The 22,292-nt window shown below is 36.9% G+C and overlaps 2 protein-coding genes across 2 annotated transcripts; one reads left to right on the forward strand and one right to left on the reverse strand.

Moving 5' to 3' along the window:
- Nucleotides 1-627: 627 nt before the first annotated feature.
- On the forward strand, nt 628-15,970 carry LOC105142712 (phosphatidylinositol 4-kinase alpha 1-like). The gene is made up of 26 exons (XM_011050478.1): nt 628-1,898; nt 2,466-2,807; nt 2,889-3,050; nt 3,407-3,577; nt 3,743-3,901; nt 4,001-4,128; nt 4,246-4,552; nt 5,707-5,875; nt 6,104-6,321; nt 6,793-6,951; nt 7,067-7,249; nt 7,559-8,083; nt 8,201-8,560; nt 8,794-9,008; nt 9,462-9,633; nt 10,061-10,197; nt 10,310-10,460; nt 11,707-11,973; nt 12,465-12,542; nt 12,636-12,683; nt 13,453-13,625; nt 13,712-13,907; nt 14,231-14,371; nt 14,719-14,927; nt 15,183-15,344; nt 15,441-15,970. The coding sequence occupies exons 1-26, from the start codon at nt 912-914 to the stop codon at nt 15,697-15,699; spliced, it is 6,078 nt and encodes a 2,025-aa protein (XP_011048780.1). The 5' UTR covers nt 628-911; the 3' UTR covers nt 15,700-15,970.
- Nucleotides 15,971-19,507: 3,537 nt separating this feature from the next.
- LOC105142722 (polyol transporter 5-like) lies at nt 19,508-22,292 on the reverse strand. The gene is made up of 3 exons (XM_011050485.1): nt 22,014-22,292; nt 21,349-21,695; nt 19,508-20,761 (listed from the first exon to the last, which is right to left on the reverse strand). Exons 1-3 carry the CDS (start codon nt 22,171-22,173, stop codon nt 19,670-19,672), a joined length of 1,599 nt encoding a protein of 532 aa, XP_011048787.1. The 5' UTR covers nt 22,174-22,292; the 3' UTR covers nt 19,508-19,669.

Here is a 22,292-nt window from a genome sequence, read left to right on the forward strand (position 1 = left end):
ACCTTTTCTTCTCAAATGTTTTTTTTTAATAAAAAAGTACTTTTCATTTACATGTTCTTATAAGAATTCACTAAGCATGAAAAAAGTGTGAAAATATTACTCAGAGAAATAGTATTTTGTGCAAATAAATAAGACTATTATAAAAAGACTTGCCCTCTCTCGTAATTTTAACATGGGCTTATTATTAAATGACAAAACTAGCATTATGCTTGGTATGACTTTTAAATTATGATTTTTAACTTTTGATTCATGATTCAGAGGTTATTTTTTAGAAATAAATTGTAACAAAATCAAGCAAGAATGAATTTAAATAAAAATACATTTAATAAAGAATGATTAAATACAACTTTTTAAAAAAATAAAGAATTAAAAATTTCAAATTTCAATTAAATTAAATTAAAAATTTAACTCAATTTTATTACAAAATTCTGATTTAAGTGAGAATTTATTCCTAACTAGACATAATTATAACTTTTTTATTTATTTATGTAAAAAGTAAGAAAACAACTTAAATTAATTTGCAAAAGCTACACCAAAGACAAATTAAATTGAAACATTTGGAATACCTAGAGGATACAAATGTAGTTTGTCCGATAAAACGGAACATCCACAAACAGAGAGAAGGGGGAAGAGAGAGAGACAAAAAAAAAGATGAAAGAGAAACAATGGCAGCAAAAGCAAATACAATAAGAGGAAACAAAACTAACAGCAGCCTCACCTCTCCATTTCCTCCCTTCCCTCTCACCCATCACTCCATTTCCTTCCTCCCTGTAAACCCTAGAAACAAAATTATACCTTAAAAACACACACATTTGCTCTCTCCACCCTCACCCTCGCATTCAGAATCAAACAAAGCATGTTTCTCTAAATCAAACAAAAATCCATCAATTCAATTCTCCATTTATCTGACAATGGAGTCATTAATAGAGCTCTGTGATCTAATCTCACAAAATCCTGCACAATTCGCTGATAAATTGACCTGGCTATGCAATCGCTGTCCTCAACCAGAGTCTCTCTTAACCGGATCGCCCAGGGTTTCTCACTCACAAATCAATGCAATCCTCGCAGTTTCTCGATTCCTCTCCATAACCCTCGACCACACCGATAACCGTCCAAAATCACTAATCCTTGCTTTCTTCCGCTCAATCCCGACGTCGTTTAATCCTTCCTTCTGGCCACAATCCTTCTCTACCTACTCGATCGCGTCTTTTTTTACCGACTTCTTGGCTTACGTGTCAAAGTCGGCCGAATTGGATCCGGGTTTCTCCGAGGATGTTGCCGGATTTGTTGGAGAAGTTGTTATGGCTGCGATTGGGAACAATGCCGGTGAAAATTTGGCCAGCTCGGCGATTTCTAGGGTTTTTTTAATTGCGTTAACAGAGAATTTTGTTCCGATTTTGCCGGAAGATGGGGAGAAGTTGATCACGTGCCTTTTAGATCAGTTTAATGTGCCCGTACTGGTGCCATCGTCACCTAGTGAGCGAATTGGGATGAACTCTGGAACGTCATCCTCACAAAGTTCGCCATTGAGTAATAATGTGAAACAACATAATAGTAGCCACGATGCCAATAATGAGATTTCGATTACGGTGAATGATTTGAGTCATATGACACTGTCTTCGTCGAGTGCATCAACGACAGTGGTGGTGAATGGGAGTGGAGTTACGTGGAAGAGTGGTTTGGAGTCAACGGGGGTGGGATTTGATGGAAGTGGGGGATTGAGCAGGCTACAAGTGGCTTCATTTGAGGAAGAGAGTGCGGAGGGATTGGAGAAGCAAGAGATTGCGTACAAGTTGATTGGACATGTTTTGGATTGTGTCAAGATAGATAGCAAGCTTTTGGAGCTAGTTAGGTTCATTGCTAAGAAGCAACTTCAATCTCTGTCTGCATTTTTGAAGGTAAATGCAGCAGCAGCTGCTGCTGTTTTCACCACCACCACCACACTACTCTCTGTGTTTGTGAACGGTTCTTAATGTATTTCAGATGAAAAATAGATGGACTCATTGAGGAAACGGGCATGTAAGGGAAACTTAGTAATGGCAAAGGTAGAAGTGTATGAAGGTGCTTCTAGTGCACAGGAAAAATCTAACCATGGATTTTTTATTTGGTTATTTATCGGTCATGTGTTTGAAGCTATCGTGCTTCTATGTTAACTTGATTTTGGATTTGCTGTTACATTTTTACCTAAGAGGTATCTCTCAGGAGAAACCATGGAATTTGAACTTGATACAGTAAAGTTTGAAATTGGAAATTGGTTATGGCCTCTCTCAATGTATATATATGTTCATGTATGTGGGTATGTAAATATCTGGGCTCGTTTTATGTTCGTGCATTTATATTTGTGTGAGTACATCTGTGTGTGTGTGTGAGTGTAATTAAGTGAACGTGCATGGGACCTCTTACTGTAGCAGGAAAAGAAATGTTGAATATACTGGTTGATAAGGGAAAGTTGGTTATGTTGGCAGATACGGAGACGGGACTGTAATGAACAGGGACAGCTTTTAAAAGCAAGAGTCAATGCAAAACTTTCCGTCTATCAAGCTGCAGCCAGGATGAAAGTTCAGAGTCTTGCATCTCTTGATGTGGATGGCAAGACATCCAAGAGGTTGGTGCTTGAGACTCTGGCATTGTTGATAGATGCTGCAGAAGCCTGTTTGCTCTCAGTGTGGCGGAAGTTGAAAAACTGTGAAGAGCTGCTTAGTTCATTGCTTGGTGGGATTGCACAAATTGCTGTCACTAGGGGGGGTCAGCCAATGCGTGTCTTGCTCATTCGCCTTAAGCCACTTGTGCTGACTGCCTGTGCACAGGTATGTGTTATTGATAGATTTCAGTTGGCATATACAAGCATGCTCTATGGTCTGTAAAGATGTTCATTACAATTGTAACAGGCTGATACTTGGGGTGGCAGTCAGGGAGCAATGTTTGAGACTGTCATGAAGACAAGCTGTCAGATAATTGAATCTGGCTGGACAAAGGATCGGGCTCCTGTGGACACGTTTATCTCTGGATTGGCCTCCAGTATACGCGAACGAATTGATTATGATGAACAGGTTGGTTTATATTGAGAGCAACACGCTCTGATACATTCATAACTATGATATACAGATCACATACAGAATTTTGTTGGTGTGTCTGTCTGCTTGTCAACATTGTTAACAAAGGTGCTTTCAAATTAATCTGGGATGGATAACTTGTTAGTTTTTCTTATACTCCCCATGGATGGGAATGTCAAATGGTTCATCCTTTTTTTCGCTAGAGGTTATAACAAAAGTAGCAAAAGTTGTTTACTAACCAGGGTTATAACCATTTAATCATGGAATCCTTTCTGCACCAGCTCATGGTTTCCAATTTTTTTTGATCCCTGGTTCTATTTCATTCCCCGTTTACTAGTTGTGCTGATTTCCAGGTTGACAAGGAAAAGCAGGGAGTTCCTGCTGTGCAGCTTAATGTTATTCGCTTGCTTGCTGATTTGACTGTTTCCGTTAACAAGTCTGAAGTGGTAGACATGATTTTGCCACTTTTTATTGAAAGCTTGGAAGAGGGCGAAGCTTCAACTCCTGGTTTATTGCGACTTCGAGTAGGGAATCTTTGTCTTTGGACCAATCTAGTATCTGATATAGATTTGATTTTCTCACACATTTTTTCCTTTCTATTGGTGGTCATTTCAAATTGCAATGTACTATGTTGCATCTCAATCTATTTGGCACATTCTCTAACTTCTTTCTCCCTTAACTTCTTGCAGCTTCTCGATGCTGTTTCTCGCATCGCAGGTTTAGGTTTTGAGAAGTCGTATCGGGAGACAGTTGTTCTAATGACAAGAAGTTACTTAAGTAAATTGTCAAGTGTAGGGTCTGCTGAAAGCAAAACATTGGCACCAGAAGCCACCACAGAACGTGTTGAGGTATGCATTGTTTACAATGACCAGTCATACAAAATACCTTTAAGATGGTTGATGGTTTATCTTGTCAAATGGTGGCTCACTAGTTCCATCACATTCTAGACTCTTCCTGCAGGATTTCTTTTGATTGCTAGTGGGCTTAAAAATATGAAGTTACGCTCAGACTATCGTCATCGTTTGCTATCTCTGTGCTCAGATGTAGGCCTGGCTGCTGAATCCAAAAGTGGAAGGTATATATCTTTTCCTTTACGTGTAATCTCTTGTTTTATCTGCTTGCAATAGCCATTTCCCCCCCTCACTGTGTTGTGTTTCTGGTGTTGTTCTGTCTGATACCCCAATTGTTGCAGGAGTGGAGCAGATTTTCTAGGGCCTCTGCTTTCTGCTGTTGCTGAAATATGCTCTGATTTTGATCCCGCTGTGGATGTGGAACCATCACTCTTGAAATTGTTCCGCAACCTGTGGTTCTATGTTGCTCTTTTTGGTCTAGCACCTCCAATTCAGAAAATTCAACAACCAACAAAGTCAGTTTCAACTACACTGAACAGTGTGGGAAGCATGGGCACAATTGCTTTTCAAGCAGTGGGTGGACCATACATGTGGAATGCACAGTGGTCATCTGCTGTTCAGCGAATTGCTCAAGGGACTCCTCCCCTTGTAAGTTGATTGCAAATGGTTCTTGCATGATGGCATCTTATTTACTTGATAATTTCTTTCCTGATTTCTCTGAAATTGTGCCAAATGCCATTAACTTGTTAGCGATTAGTTTGTTTAATTTTATAAGGGCTGCAACAGTTGCTGTTCTGGAATGCATACGTTACACTCTCAGTTAATCAGTTTTATATTTTTTTGTCCCTGACATGATTTAGTTGGTTAAGGAAAAAAAGGTAGGCTACTTTTGTAATTAATCTTTTTCTGAAATAAATTGTAATTATAGCAAAATGTACCTGAATTACAACAACATTGTATGACATTGGTAGATACACCAATCTTATGTCTCTAAAAACAATATCAATGATCAAGAAATGGTTTAAGTTTTGCTTTTTTATTTATTATTTTTTTAGGGGGTTGGGGGGTTGGCTTATTAGGAAAAGCCCCGATGAATGGGGTTGCTATTTGATCAAATTAGGGAGGTTGGTGGTCCGTCAGCATTTCCATCTTCTGTGCATATGTTACTTCTTTTATGACTTGAACCTTATCATGTCGGCTTATAATAAGACTTTTGTTTTGTCATTTTTGGCGGGGGGGGGTGGCTTATGAGGCTGATGAATGGTTGCTGTTTGATCAAATTAGGGAGGCTGGTGGTTCATCAATATTTCTCTCTTCTTCTGTGCATATGTTACTTCATTTATGACTCGAAACTCACCACATCAGCTTGTAATAGGACTCTTGTTCTGTCATATGGCCAATGTGGAATATCAAATGTACATAAAGACCAATCTTCTGTTTCTCTTGTAGACTGTGGTAATCTGAGACTTGTAAGAAATTGGGTTTGGATCATTATTTTGTTGGTAAGGCATTCGATGAGCTGATCTTTATCCTGGACATTTAAGGATTAAATATAGCTTGAAGTAATTTCCTTTTCATTTCTAAACTAGAACCTATTTTTGATATATATGGTTTTGCAGTCCAAAATGTTGCCTCATGATCTTAAATTATTTTTAATTTTACTTGAGAAATTCTGCCTTTTGACTTGGCCTGTTTTACACTTGAACTTTAATCATCTCACCCTATCTTTAACTATTTAAGAAAGTCATTTCTCTATATATTTTACTCATATTTGAGTTTGACGTAATAATATATCTCTCCAGGTTGTTAGCTCAGTGAAATGGCTTGAAGATGAATTGGAACTCAATGCCCTGCACAATCCTGGCAGTCGTCGGGGGAGTGGTAATGAGAAAGCAGCTTTAACACAAAGATCTGCTCTTTCAGCTGCTCTTGGTGGCAGAGTTGATATTGCAGCTATGAGCACAATTTCAGGTTCAATAGATTGCGTACTATGTTGTTGCACTTTAAATTTGTGATTCTGGTGTTGTTTAAGTGTTTTCAACTTGATGCTTTTTTCTTTAGTCATCTTGAAAATTTGGTTGTTTTGGGACCTTATTTGGTGGAATTATTCCTCGTTAATGGTCCTGATTTTTTTCTTTTCAAGTCTGCTTTAATATTGGTGTCCCAAGCATGTGTGTTGTTTGCACTTTGATTTTACAGGTGTGAAGGCAACCTATCTGCTTGCTGTTGCATTTTTGGAGATAATACGTTTCAGTAGCAATGGTGGCATCCTTAATGGTGGTGATAGTTTGAGTGCTTCTAGAAGTGCCTTCAGCTGTGTCTTTGAATATCTAAAAACTCCAAATCTTCTGCCAGCTGTGTTCCAATGTTTGATGGCTATTGTTCATAGGGCATTTGAAGCAGCAGTTTTCTGGCTGGTATTTTTTTTTCTCATTGCATTTAAAATCTTTTTTCTAGCAATGCCCTTCCATTTGTATTTCTGCTCGTGTAGGGAATGTTGATTACTTTTTATGCATAGTTCTTGCACTAAAGGTATAAATATCAAAACAATACATTCCCTTATGTTTTGTGTAAAGTGTCAATTACAGTCCCCATAATTCTTCCTCCCAGGACTGCTCTTCATTGAGCCACAACTGGTGATATCCTTTTCTTTCTCTTACTCTGTTTAAAATGAATAAATTTGATAGTAGCAGAGGGTGGTTTTCAAGTGTGACATTGACTTTTTATTTCTTGTTTCATGGGGACTCTTGCTTTCTTAAACAATAACATGTAGCAGAAATAGAAATGGTATCCTTTCCTTGTAAAATGAAGTTCGTTTACTGGTCTGTGCTCTCTTCCCTTCCTCTCATTACCTTGTGAACGTCATTGATACTTTGATCTGGTTTCAGGAAGATCGAATAACTGAAACAGGCAATGAAGCCAATGTTAGAGAATCGACTCTTTTTTCCCATGCCTGTTTTCTTATAAAAAGCATGTCACAGAGGGAGGAACACATTCGAGATATTTCTGTAAACTTGTTGACTCAGCTAAGAGACAAGTTTCCTCAGGTAATGTTGTTTGGTGATGCTGTCTGCAGTACATGATTTTTTGTTCTCCTTTCTTTTCCTGTGATCCACAACTTGCCTAATCTTATGTGGATGAAATGGAAATTCATGTATGCAGGTCTTGTGGAATTCATCCTGTTTAGACTCCCTGCTATTTTCAGTTCACAACGACTCACCATCTGTGGTTATTAATGATCCTGCTTTGATAGCGTCGGTTCGTTCTTTGTACCAAAGGATTGTCAGGGAATGGATCAGCATATCACTTTCATATGCCCCATGCACTAGCCAAGGTCTACTGCAGGTTGGTTTTACAATATCATAGATGAAGTTGATTTGGATTTCTATATTTGCTAAATGTGTGAATATATGTGATAAAACTGCTGTACATGAGTTGTTTATGATAATTCTTGCAATTTATTGAGAATTGTGCATGCTCTTTTGTATGCTTGTGGCATGCTTCATTTAAACAATGTCTTATGCTATTCAATCAGTTATGTATTTGTTGATAATGATGATCTTTGTTTATTTTATGGAGTTTCCATTTCTCATTAAAATATACTCATTTTTATGGGTTTTTGCTCCTTTTTTTTTGGGTTTCCGAACACTTTAGGAAAAGCTTTGCAAAGCAAATACTTGGCAGAGAACACAACCTGCAACTGACGTTGTTTCTCTCTTAACTGAGATACGGATTGGGCCCAGTAAAAATGACTGGACTGGTATGCGAACAGCTAATATTCCTGCAGTCATGGCTGCAGCAGCAGCTGCATCAGGAGCAAACTTGAATGTGACTGAAGCTTTCAATTTGGAGGTGCTTAGCACTGGTATTGTCAGTGCAACGGTTAAGTGCAACCATGCTGGAGAAATTGCAGGCATGAGAAGGTTGTATAACAGCATTGGTGGATTTCAATCCAGTGGCGCACCAACAGGTTTTGGTAGTGGTCTTCAAAGGTTGATAACTGGAGCGTTTTCTCAACAACCACCAGCTGAGGATGATTCATTTAATGAGATGCTACTTAATAAGATTGTGCTCCTTCTTCAGCAATTTGTCAGTATTGCAGAGAAAGGTGGGGAAGTGGACAAGTCACAGTTTCGTGATACATGTTCCCAGGCTGCTGCATTTCTTCTCTCAAATCTGGTAATATGAGGGTCTCCATCTTGTCACTGATTTTCCTGCTGATAATGTTGAATGACTTTTGTGTTTCACTTGTCCCTCCTTTTTTTCCATCTGTTTGATTTATTTGTTTGGTAACAGGCTTCTGAGTCAAAATCAAATGTAGAAGGCTTTGCTCAACTTCTACGTCTTCTTTGCTGGTGTCCAGCATATATTTCTACACCTGATTCAATGGAGACTGGTGTTTTCATTTGGACTTGGTTGGTTTCTGCTGCACCGCAACTTGGTTCTCTTGTGCTTGCAGAGCTAGTGGATGCTTGGTTATGGACAATTGATACGAAACGAGGACTTTTTGCGCATGAAGTGAGGTACTCTGGACCTGCTGCGAAACTGAGACCTCAGCTAGCCCCCGGGGAACCTGAATCGCTGCCTGCAATTGATCCTGTTGAACAAATAATGGCGCATAAAATATGGGTTGGATTTTTAATTGACCGTTTTGAGGTTAGGATTTATCTATGATTGTCAATCTCTCTCTCAGTTACATTATCAGTGTTCATTCTTTTGTATTTATTGGAATGCACTCTCGGTGGGATTGAGGTGTTTTGTGGTGATATTCAGTTTTCACATGCAGGAGTTTGCACATTGGAGTTGAATACTTGTTGTGTATGTTTTACGGCAATAAGCAAATAGTTTTCTTATTCCATCAAAATATTTTGTGGTTTGTTGTTGTACAGGTAGTTCGACACAACAGTGTTGAGCAACTCTTGCTTCTTGGCCGACTGTTACAAGGGACAACCAAATCTTCCTGGAACTTTTCCCGCCATCCTGCAGCTACTGGCACTTTCTTCACCATCATGCTTCTTGGTCTTAAGTTCTGTTCATGTCATTCCCAAGGCAATCTGCAGAATTTCAAAACAGGGCTTCAACTACTGGAAGATCGTATTTATAGGTCAATTCCATTTACTGTACATTAAAACTTGCTGCTTATTCTCTTTATGCTTCAATGACAGTTTACCTAGCCCCCTGGCAACTAAAACAAGAAAGTTGTACAGAATTTTAAACATTGAAATCTGCTTTTTGAAAATAAGAGAAGAAAACAAGAAATAATATGAAAATGAAAATCTTTTGATGACTGGGGATTGGGTCTCATTTATTGATTCTTTTTTTGTGTGTATGGGTTGGGGTTGGGGCTTTAGAAAACCACTGAAAGAGGATGGTATTCCCAGTTACTTTGTTAATGGCGTTATCTACTGCATTGTTGTTTAATCGATGTTTTTGGAGTTAATCGGGATGGCTTTGGAGTACCATCAGTTTGCTTTTGAAGTTCTTTATTGATGATGATTAAATGCTTTTTTTGCTGTTCCATTTGAGGATTGAAAGTCGTGTTTGGTGCATGTTTCAGGGCCTGTTTGGGTTGGTTTGCTTTTGAGCCTGAATGGTTTGATGTAAACAATGTAAATTTTTCCATTAGTGAGGCCCGATCTCTCTCCGTATTTGTTCACTATATTTCTAATGATGGTCAATATGATGCAAGAGGTCGGGGGCACGAGAATGGGACTTATTTGGTTGATATGGTAAGATTATGTTTGTTGCATATGGAATCAATAGCCATGCATAGTTCTAAGAATTGGTTATTTCACATTTTGATACTTGTATAGATCCACATCCAATTTTTTTCACTTTCACATGGTCCTAAATGTATGTGCTTTTTTCATATCTATCAACTCAAGTGAAAGTTCTTGGCATTTCAAAAACACTTTGATTTCCATTTTTTCAAATAATTTTAATAATGGGCAAGCTCATTAATGTCATGCGATCTGATTTATAAAAACTAAAGTGGATAATGTTTTGCGGATTTCCTAATATGGAAAGGTGGAGATGCTGATATAGGACCCTTTTTTTTTTGTTTGTGTGTGTTTTGGGGTAGCTTCAATCGTTGTTTGAATCTCTGAGTCTGCCTTTGTATTTTATTAGGGAATTAATAAAATGAAGTAATTGCAGAATGATCAGTGTCACCCTGTATGGGGCCAGATGGAGAACTATGCTGCAGGAAGAGAAAAACAGAAGCAGCTGCTTATGATGCTATGCCAGCATGAAGCTGATAGGCTTGAAGTTTGGGCACAACCCACTAACTCTAAGTAAATCTTTGCTATTCTATGCAATAAATTCATATTCTGCTACCAACATTTTTGAATATTTTATAGTATTAGTTTCTTAAGATCTCAACTCCTTTTATCTTTACATCTCAAGGGAAAATACATCTCGGCCTAAAATCAGCTCAGAGAAATGGATTGAATATGCTAGGACTGCCTTCTCTGTGGATCCAAGGATCGCCTTATGCTTGGTCTCAAGGTTCCCAACAAATATTATTTTGAAAGCTGAAGTAACTCAACTAGTTCAGGTAGTTTTGCCATATCTTTATTAGTGGGAGCATAAGCTTACAATATGAAACTCCTGAATAAAGATTAACATTTGTAATTTAATTCTTGTTTAGAAGATGATTTCATTTTGGAAAATCATCTCTTTATGAACAGTTGTCATTCCATGGGTGAAAGTATAAAAGCTTATTCAGAGATTATTCTGTGCCACCAAGTGATCTGCTATCATTGTCTTGAACAATAAAGGTGAAAATGATATAAATATTGGAAAAAAAGATGTTTTTAGTTTATTGAGCTGCAGTTGCAGAAGATGATTTCTATTCAGCTGTACTTGCTTTGTTTACATTTTAGCTTAGTTTACAATATCTAGTTATGGTTGAATTTCTTTCATGTGTTTTAGATCTGCATTTTTATAGTAACTTGTTTTTATTTGGTTATAATTTTTTTGTTCTTATTCTTTTGTTTTTTGTTTATTTGGGTCAAAACCTATGCATTTTCCCCCTACTGAATCTCTTTTATGCTTCTCTTGTTCATAGATCTTTGGTTTTCTTCAGGATTTTTTTCCCCTAAAAATATCATAATATCATATACAAATTTTTAGTCAAGAGCCTAAAATGTCATTTAAACACCATGGTTTTTTATGTTTTTTAGTATCCATTTAATTATCAGCCATGGGATTAACCTTTTTATCATTTAATAGCCATACAAACCTAGCAAACCATGACCAGAGGCAAGTTCAACAATTCATAGTAGAATTAGTTTGCATCTCTTGTTTATTAGGTACGCCAGTGCAAGGTTGATAATATCTTCATGTTTTTGTAGTGTTTCATTTACATGTATCCTTTTTTGGTACTTTGTGTAGAAGTGTTCCTCCTCTCATTCTGGATTGGAGCATGCTGAGCCTATCATGCTCAAATGGCCTCAGCACAGTTGGGTGGAAGTGGCCATTCTATGTGTTTGTTTTGGTTTGATGTTAAAACTCAGAGCCTCTTGATAGTTCAAAAAACCATTGATTTGATAAAGAGTGATCATGGAATGTGACAATTAAATTTTTTTTTATGAAAAAAATGGTGACCATCTATGCTTACCACTAAACAACTCTGATAATTTTGCTTTTTAATATCATTTGCAAGGAAGGATATTCTTCTTTACTTTGGTGGAAAATTGGAATGACAATGATTTATGTTGTCCTTTGGTGATTCCAGCCCCCTTTCAATTATTGTTAATTTAGTTTATGATATCTTCATTTTTCTGGTGTTTCCATTGCAGTCACATATTTTGGATCTTCACTGCATACCTGAAGCATTGCCATATTTTGTCACCCCGAATGCTGTTGATGAAGATTCAGTGCTTTTGCAACAACTGCCTCACTGGGCTGCTTGTTCAATCACACAAGCACTTGAGTTCCTGACTCCTGCATACAAGGGGCATCCACGTGTGATGGCATATGTTCTTAGAGTTTTGGAGTCTTATCCTCCAGAGCGAGTGACTTTCTTTATGCCACAGCTAGTGCAGTCTTTGCGATATGATGATGGGGTGGGTTATCTGATGAACCTGACCATTTGTGCTTATGCTAATAATCTAGTTCAGGTTTGGTTGGGGAAGCCCTAACCTCATCTTAATTCAAGAGTGGTCTGGTGAGGTGGAGGATGGACATCTCAAACCAATTTTAACCCGACTCACCTGAAAATTACTGCTCCTATTGGTTTATGTTGCATGAGATAAGCAAATCAAATAGGAAGTTTTTTTTGTTTGCCCAGAAAAAGGAAAAATTCCTTTTGTACACTTCTTTCAACCTTAAGCCCCTCTTACTCCACTGTAACCTGGCTTCTACACTTCTATAATTCTGGACAATCAGGTTGATTGCATATTCGATCAGTAGGTCTATTTAACTATACAAAGCTGCCAGAATTGAGAACGGGATTATTTTACTTGTCCTTTTTTTTTAGAATGGATTTTTAAACTGCCACCAGGAACATACAAGTATTTTCTTATTCATTGATTTTCTACTTTTATAATTTTTGCAGAGGTTAGTAGAAGGATATTTGCTCAGAGCAGCTCAGAGAAGTGATATATTTGCCCATATTCTGATATGGCATCTGCAGGTGTGGAAACATTCGTATACTTGTATGGCTAACTTATAATGGTCTTATATTTTCTTCTCTTTGCATAATTCATTAGTTTCTTATACATGACAGGGTGAAACCTATCCATCAGAAGCTGGTAAAGAAGTTGCCTCCGGAAAGGTGTGTATAGTTTTTCTTCTAGTCAAACAGAGCTCTTAACTTTAGACTTAATTCAATCCTTTACTCTTGACACAAAAACTGCTAAATGTAATTACCTCTTTATGCATGGATAGTTTATCTGGAAGGTATTTACATCCCAAGTGGGATATAAGTTTGTTAATATGCGTTCATTTGGAATTACATTTTGTTTATTTGACCCAGTAGAATACAACAGATGTCACAGAGAGCATTTCAGTTGTAGACAAAGCAGTTTAGAAAGCGTTGCTTGTTTCATGTGAAAATCCTGCTCTACCTTAACCTTTCATAGATATGAAAGAGATCAGAGGAAAGGCTTAAGAGATACCACCTCACACTCCTCTCTTACCATATTCATGTATTTGTCATGTCTGGTTTATTAGCAGCGTGGTGTTCTTGCCACGATATGTTAAAGAGGTTTTCTGCAGTCAGCAAATGTGTGTTACGGTGTTGCCACTTACCAGCTCGATCATGTAGTTGCTTGTACATAGATATGTTACGGGGTGGTTGGTGAATATTAATACTAGGTTTGCAATCATAACCTGCTCTATTCATTACATTTTTTTGTCACACTCAATCACTCAAGATGTGTCTACTTTTTTGATGCACTTATAATCTAGGATGTGTTTTCATATCTGGATACACGTGTGGTTCCTAAGATGCTACATTTGTGCATGTGTATGAATCGATCGATCCCACCATGATCTTATCATTTCATACTTAACTACTATATTTATATATTTTTTTATTACAGAGTGGTTCCTTTCAAGCACTGTTGCCAGTTGTTCGTCAGCGTATTATTGATGGTTTCACCACCAAGGCCCTCAACTTGTTTCAAAGGGAGTTTGATTTTTTTGATAAAGTTACATCTATTTCTGGTGTTCTGTATCCACTTTCTAAGGAAGAACGCCGAGCTGGTATTCGGAGGTATACCCCTAATCTCAATGCTTAAGCTCATTCTGCTTATGGTTTGTATCTTGCTGTTGATGTTGGCATGTGGCTTGCTAAAATAGAGAGTTGGAGAAAATTGAATTGGAGGGAGAAGATCTTTACTTACCAACTGCTCCTAGCAAGCTTGTTAGGGGCATCCGGGTGGACAGTGGAATACCTTTACAATCTGCAGCTAAAGTTCCCATCATGGTGACATTTAATGTGGTTGATCGGTTTGGGGACCAAAATGATGTAAAACCCCAAGCTTGCATCTTCAAGGTATGATTGTGAACATGTTACACCAATGAAATCCCTATAGAATGTACCACCTATGAACAATGATGCTCACAAATTCATATAAAGAACGAAGTATATGTTGTATGATTTCTCTAAAGAGGTTTGTCACTTTCAGGCCACGTAATGTTTGTTATCACACAATTTAGCGATGCTTGCTTAATTTTTTTAAATTTGAATGAAATAGATGGCATTGGTGACAGTAAAATGCATCTTTTTTACAAACTAATTTTTTTTCTGTCTTAAGTTTTGATGCTGATTTAAGCAGTCTTATCATAAATGGCTTATTTGATACTTTCCATTTGAAGGTAGGAGATGATTGTCGACAGGATGTTCTTGCCCTTCAAGTTATAGCGCTCCTTAGAGATATATTTGAAGCAGTTGGACTTAATCTCTACTTGTTTCCTTATGGTGTTCTCCCAACTGGTCCGGAGAGAGGTATAATAGAGGTGAGATTTTGTGTTTAACCATTATTTTAGCTATGCTTGTCTGGTGCAATGTTACCTGGAATACAGCTCAATACGATATGCAGAATGAGAGCAAGAGTGCAGTTTGCCACTTAGAGTGGAATGTGGTGCCAACAAGATATCTTCATATAGAGCAGGAATGCCATCTCAGAAATGTTGATTTAATAATTCAAGACTAATAGCCAATTTTAAATACCAGACTTACTAAAATATTATTCCTTTCCCTTTCTTTTGATGTGGCAATGTTCAACCTACCATCCTAAAATTGCCTCTTCTGTTTAATTGTATGTGTTATGCTTATATGTTGCAAACCATGTTTAATCACGTAGGTTGTGCCTAACACACGTAGCAGAAGTCAGATGGGTGAAACAACAGATGGTGGTTTGTATGAGATCTTTCAACAGGATTATGGGCCTGTCGGCTCTCCTAGTTTTGAAGCTGCACGCGAGAATTTTATCATTAGTAGTGCTGGTTATGCAGTTGCCAGCCTTCTACTTCAGCCAAAGGATAGACACAATGGGAATCTTCTCTTTGACAAGTACGCAATCCTTTTATTTTTCTATTTTCATGGAAGTAATTGTTGATTGCAATGGCTGGGGAGTAAAGTTAGTGCGTTCAAGAAACATAAAATCCAAGCAAAACTATATGAAGGAAAACAGGCGTGCGTGTGGGTGTTGGGGAGGGGGTGGAGCCCAGCATGCCTAACACCAATCAACATAGAAATTAATATTAGATTTTATGATTTTGAGAAAAAAATACTGACTACCTGACACTGACATTCATGCCAATGCAGCGTGGGGAGGCTTGTTCACATTGATTTTGGTTTCATCTTGGAAACATCACCTGGTGGAAATATGCGCTTTGAGAGTGCACACTTCAAGCTGAGCCATGAGATGACTCAGTTACTAGATCCCTCTGGGGTTATGAAGAGCGAAACTTGGTCCCAATTTGTACGGTAAGATTGGTGCTTTTTTTCGGATTTTCTCTCTTCTATCTGCTTTCATGGACAGATTTTGAGAGCTAAGTGCGGTTTCCTAAAATTTGTCAACAGCTTGTGTGTGAAGGGTTACCTAGCAGCCCGTCGCTACATGGATGGGATAATCAACACTGTGATGTTGATGCTCGACAGTGGGTTACCGTGCTTCAGTAGGGGTGACCCAATTGGAAATCTTCGCAAGAGATTTCATCCTGAGATGAGCGAGCGTGAAGCTGCCAACTTCATGATCCGGGTGTGCACAGATGCCTACAATAAGTGGACCACAGCTGGCTACGACTTGATACAATACATTCAACAAGGCATTGAGAAGTAAATAAAAACGTAGAGTTCATCATAAATGTACATGATTGCTTGTAATTTTGTAATTGTTCCTTAGGTTTACAGCTGTGGATTTTTTCCTAGATATTTTCCACTTTAGAGAGCTTAAGTAAATATTATTAGCAGAACGGCAACATTTTCAGAATCGAGCGGTGGGATTCCTGATGATGTTTGCAAGGATATTAAAACACTGTTTGTTGGTCCTATACACAATTGAAATTCATGCTTCTTTCTTTGGAAGTACAAGAAACAAGCCAATTTGATTACCTATGAAACTCGTAACTCTCGCCCTTGAAGCATTCCGGGAATTGAGTCAAGGATATTTATCTAAGAGTCTTTCGAGCGTGTATTTTTTTATAATTTTTATAATTTATTTTCAATACTAGTATATTAAAATAATAATAAAAATTTAACTTTTTTAAATTACATTTGTATCGTATCGCGGTCCTCTGTAGGCTTATTTTACTCTAGCAACCTCCTTCAATATCTGTCTTATCCTTGCCTCGAGTTTCTTTGTTGCCAGCGCAGTGTTGACTGCCGAACTATCAGTCTAGGGTTTGTTATTTATTAAACATGTGCTTTTACATTTTTATATACATGAATAACGTGGCTGGCGCTGGACAAATAAAGATATTATTACACGGGGCTATCTTCTGTTCATGATGGGTTCTCATCCTTTTCATATTGCTCGTAATTGCGATTCATCCGACGAACTTTCATGTTCGCTCCACGATATTAGGAATCCGTAGACTGTAACCACTTGAATCGCCATAAGCGACAAAATTTTGGGGAGAGAACAAACCTTGAACAATAGTAAAAATCACAAAATTTTTCCTACCCATTGTTAGATGACTGTAAAAACACCCGAGTTGTGGTGACTGGCCTTTTTGATTCTGGGATTTTAATAAAAATTGTGTTTTAAAATCATTTTTATTTGATTATATATCAAGATATATTTTTTATTTTAAGAATTTTATTTTTAACATAAACACATTAAAACAATTCAAAAAAACTAAAAAAATTAATTTTTTTAAAAAACTTAAATTTTAAGCAAATAACATTTTGACTTCATTGCCAAACACCTCATGTGAATAAAATGCGTCATGGTCAGCCAAAAGGCCAAGTGATTTACCAAATTAAAAGTTAGTTTATTTTTATATTTAAAAACTTTTTAGAAAAAGTTTAAATTGTTTCTTTAAATTATTATATTTTTTATATTTTCTTATTATTTTTATGTTTAATGTCAAAAATAAAATTTTAAAAATAAAAAAAATATTATTTCACTATATTTTCAAATAAATAATATTTAAAAAAAACCAGCTAGCATAGTATCAAGCTATATGTTGATATTTTTCCAATCATTTTTTATTATTATACACGGATTGTTTCTTGCCTCTATGTATTTTAAAAATATATTAAAATAATTTTAAAATACTAAAAAAATAAATAATAAATAAATAAAATATTAGCAAATAGCATTTTGGCTTTATTGCCGAATACCCTCTTGAGACCAATACACTGTTAGACCTAGCATGCTACCAAAAGACTAAGTAATTTATCATATAAAAACCTGTTTATTTTTATATTTTAAAAATATTTTTAAAAAAATTAAAAAAAATTATTTTTAATATATTAAAACCTCCATGGAAACTGATTAAGTTATGAACACATCACCGAGGTATTTGCTGACAGTTTCCCGGTTACGTTTTCTCGCCTTCACATCTTCTTCTTTTTTTTGTTTGTAGTTATGAACAGTTAGTTATGATTGAAAAACTGATTTGGGATATCTAATGATTTTGTTGCGGTGTCGTTCTGATACTTGAGATCAAAGAAACTTAAATTACAAAAATTGTTTATCTCATCAGAACAGAGAAATAGATTTAACCTTACAGAACGAAAGTTGATCGCGGGTACTATTGTTGGATGGTTATGGCAATGCAAGGCTATGTGCTTAGAGAAACTATAGTTATATAAAATATCTCACATCTGAATTGAGGACCTTCACCACTTATTAATTTTATGTATAATTTTTCTTCTAAATAAGTATATTTTCATAACAAAAATCATCATGCGACGGTATATTTAAAGAGATCAATTATGTAATAGATTTGGGTCAGCATCATCACAAGTGGTCCAGAATATGGAAGCAAATGGACGAGATTTTGAGACCTGGGAAGGAAGGAATTCAAATTAAAAACAATTCTGTACATAAATCAGCACCGCAACTAGAGCACCTTTCCTAGCCCGTCATTTTCACCACAGTCGAGTGAATTTAGCGTAAATGAAAAGTATTATATAATAATAAATAAATAAAACAACACGAAAAAAACAAATTATAAAGAAAAGGAAACCTCCATGGAGCCATGGTTGCAACTTGCAAGTGATGGTACACCCAAGAAAAGGGAACCACTTATTCTAAGACGTGAGGTCACCCACTCATGATCTAGTTTCATTTTCGCATAAGAATGGGGGAACAGGGAGAAAAGTAAAAAAGAAGAAGGCAATGCCTTGTCACTTGATGAGACATGAAGTATAAGCTTCTCGAGAAAAGCCACTAGACCTCTCCCCTCCCAACACATGGGAAACTCGAAACAAGTACGATGCACCCTGTTTCCATGGCCAAGTCATGTCCGATAGGAGGTTCTCTCCATTCCCGGCTGCACATCCCTCTTATGTAGATTGGTGGAGCATCCTCCCAAACTGATCGATCGGGTGTCCTGACCTAGACCAATCGATCTTATGTCCTTTCTTGGTGGACTAACGACGCATCTCTCTACACTGATCTTCTATTCTTTCTAGAGGGTGTTTGGAATAGATATGTGTTTAATTTTTTTTAAAAATCTATATGAAAAATATTTTTTTATTTTTATAAAATATAATTTATATTTAAAAAGAATTATATTTTCAAATAAACCAACAACATCTCTAAACCAAACACAACCACAAACACAGGCAACACTCCTTTAGTGGACGGACTGCATGTCCTCACCTCTCTGGACTGACATTGCATCCTTCTTGGTGGACTAGCCACACACCCTTTGCTAGTGGATTGTACGCGTGTCCTAACCTCCTCGGACTGATCTGGCGTCCCCTCTCGGTAGAGTTGCTGTGCGTCCCTCTAATCTAGGTGTCTATCCCTACCTTTCTAGATTGACCCTGTGCCCCCTCCTTATTGGACTAGTTGTGCATGCCTTCCCGGCAAACTAGCCGTGCCTCCCTTCCCCAAAAACGTTAACTGAATACTATTGGTCTCTCCAAGCAACTCTCTATATATATATTTTTATTTTTATTTTATTATTTAAAATTAAATTTATTAAAAATTAATATTATTATCTTATTCAATATTTTTATAAAGTTATCCTTATTCTTGTTTAATAAATTAACTTTGTCGATTCAAATTTTTTAAAATATTTTTTTAATTTTATTTTAAATATTTAATTAATTAAAAATTAAAATGACGATATACCTCGACAACCCAACAGCAATGAAGAAGGAGCACACTCCAACTCCTAGCAGATGAACATCGTGTACCACACACACACACACACGACTCACCGACCAATGATGCACGTCCATCATTACTGTTGTCCCGTGGGATTCAGGCCACACGTTAGAAAAACTCACCTCCAATAATTCACTTGTCGAGTAGATGCGCACCAGTTCCAAGACTGGTCCTTTGTTCTGGCCAATGTTTTAAGCAGTTCAAACCCATAAATTATTTACGGGTCGTGTCTCCTTGCCATTTTTTTTAAAATACTAATTAGCTATCTGCTAAACATATTTAATATATAAAAAAAAGGGACTAAAACGAAGACTATGGAGGATATTATCTTTTTGATTCATTAAACATCTGCTTCTTTTTTATGTTTTTCTTTTGCGTGAAAGTAAACAAGCTTCTAATTTGCACACCATCTGAAGCATTTATAAAAAAAGAAGCAGCAGAAGATACAATTATCACACTAATACTATTCTTGAGCTTTAGTTCCCATCTGAATCTGACCGCCATTTTCACCACTGACTTCCTTCCTCTGCTCATCCTTTAAAGCAGACCTCCAGTTGAAAAAATGACCAAAGAGCACTTCCATATCCTCTAAAGTTCTACCTCGTGTCTCAGGCAAACATGCATAAAAGAACAGCCATCCCACGGCTGCAACTCCAGCGAAAAGGAAAAAGGATCCACCGATAGTTATGGCCTTGTATAGCAAAATAAAAGTTGTAGATATCACCCCGCTTGTCACTCTATTAACCGCCACTCCCATACTTGTACCCTGAGCACGTAGTTTTAAGGGGAAAATCTCCGAGCTATATACCCAAGTTATCGGTCCCATTCCTATGGAGAAGAAAGAAACATAAGCTAATACCATAGCAATTGATAATGCAACAGCCCACGGTAGTTTCTCATCTGAATGATCAATCATTGTCAGCCCGAATCCAAGGGTTGATAGGGATAATACCATACCCCCAACACTACTTAAAAGCAATGGGCGTCGTCCGATCCTATCAAGGAAGAATGTGGCCACTAGGATGAAAACGGTCTTGGTGAATCCAACGGCTACTGTTGCTAGTAATTTATCGTTGGATGACGTGATTCCAGCCTTTTCGAAGATCCTCGGACTGTACAAAACGACCGCGTCTATTCCTGAAGCTTGTTGGAAGAAATGAATACCGATCCCACAAATCAAAATGTGACGAACAGAAGGTGTGGGGTAAATGAGTAATTCTTTCCAAACACCTTCACCGTGACTCTGCTTTTGCACATGGACAATATCATCGTTGCAATCGTGAGGGATTCCGGCAGCTTCTTTTATGTCTGATAATCTTTGTTGAGATTCTTCTTTAGAATCAGAGGTTTTGTCAAGAACTTTCCTAGCTTCACCAAGGCGACCTTGCATGACTAGCCAACGTGGAGACTCGGGCATGCCAAAAACAACCAAAGCTAAGAAAACTGAAGGAATTGCTCCAACTCCAAGCATGATTCGCCAACCTAGGTTAGTTGGGAGCTTAGAGAAAGCATAATTGGATACATATCCTAGTAAGATCCCACTATTTATGAATACCTGCACAAGATACAGAATCACAAAGGTGATGTTGATATCAAATCCCCAGATTTTAGTTTTTTTCAACATTCAAATTGCTAAGAGTGGGATTCTTGCGCATTTATTAGAATTTTAAAGAGTATTAACTTTTCAAGGCTATTATTTACTCTTGGAAACCATTTTCAGTACATAATCACATATTAAACACCCAAACACTCATTCTATATCTCATAAAGAGAGAGTCCTTCTCTTTTTTAGATGTTCTAAAATATGTCTTTTATCAAAAAGTTCAAGAATTGATTATAAAATTTTATTATTTTATCCCTTTATAAAAATTAAATTTACACTTTTTTTTTTGTTTAACTGCATTTATTTTTAAAATACAATAAAAAAATATATGAGTCGACAATATTTAATGCTTTTTCTTAATGCCTGTGAAAAGTACTATAGAACTCTCTTACAAGATTTGAAATTAAATTAGTAAGAATACCATTTTATTTGCAATTTTTAATCTCTCTTGTTTAAAAGAAATTGTAAAACACAAGTCTTAAAGCAACAATTTTTTTTGGAAAATTAAAGAAAATGTATTTAAATATATGTATACTTACTTCTGGGAATGAGGTGAGAAATCCACGGGAAGAGGCTGGAGAGACTTCAGCAGTGTAAACAGGGGCAATCATGAGGGCATAACCGACACCGACACCAGCCACAAAGCGACCAACCATGAGAAAGGCATAATTTGTGGCGAATCCCATGAGCACAGATCCAAGAAAGAAAATGGCTCCGGCCATCACAATTGTGTATCGACGACCAATCCGATCAGAGGTCCGGCCAGCAGCGGCTGAGCCAACAAGAGAGTATATGTTAAGAGTTCCCACAAGCAATGCTACTTGCAAGTCATTGATTTTAAGGTCATCTTGGATGTAGATGTTGGCTCCACTCATTACTCCGATATCTATGACAAATTATGATGGGAAACAAGCTGTTAGGATAATGATACAAAAATCAAGGCATGATTCACACAAAGACAAAAAAGCAATTGCAATAAAAAAAATTAACAGCATTTATTTTCTTAAGTTTCATTCTTCATCAAGGGTTAACACGGCTAGTTTAATTTCTTGCAGCAAGATATATATATATATATATATATATATATATAAATATCCAAGTGATGAAAAAGGATAGGTAGAAGAATAACAGTGAAAGCATTTGTATTATAACAAATGAATAATATTGGAAAAAGGAACGGCTTAAGAGAAAATAAAGTACTCACCATAACCAAGCAAGACTGAAGTCATGGATGCTATGCTTGCACAAGCAAAAGCAAATTTGTTTCGTTTTGGTTTCTTCGCAGGATCAAAATCTGCAAGTTTTCTATCTAATGCGGGTTGGCTGGGATTGGCATCCCCTTCTGTGTTTTGAACTGTAGCCATGATATCTATGCCTAAACAACTTAAAGAGACGGAGAGACAGGGAGATGGTTTAAGCTAAGCAGTGCTAGTGTTATAGCCCTATGCAACATGAAAACTTGGAAGTTGGGGATGCAGTATAG

The sequence above is a fragment of the Populus euphratica genome, unplaced genomic scaffold, assembly GCF_000495115.2.
Source record: "Populus euphratica unplaced genomic scaffold, PopEup_1.0 scaffold3.1, whole genome shotgun sequence".
NCBI lineage: Eukaryota > Viridiplantae > Streptophyta > Magnoliopsida > Malpighiales > Salicaceae > Populus > Populus euphratica.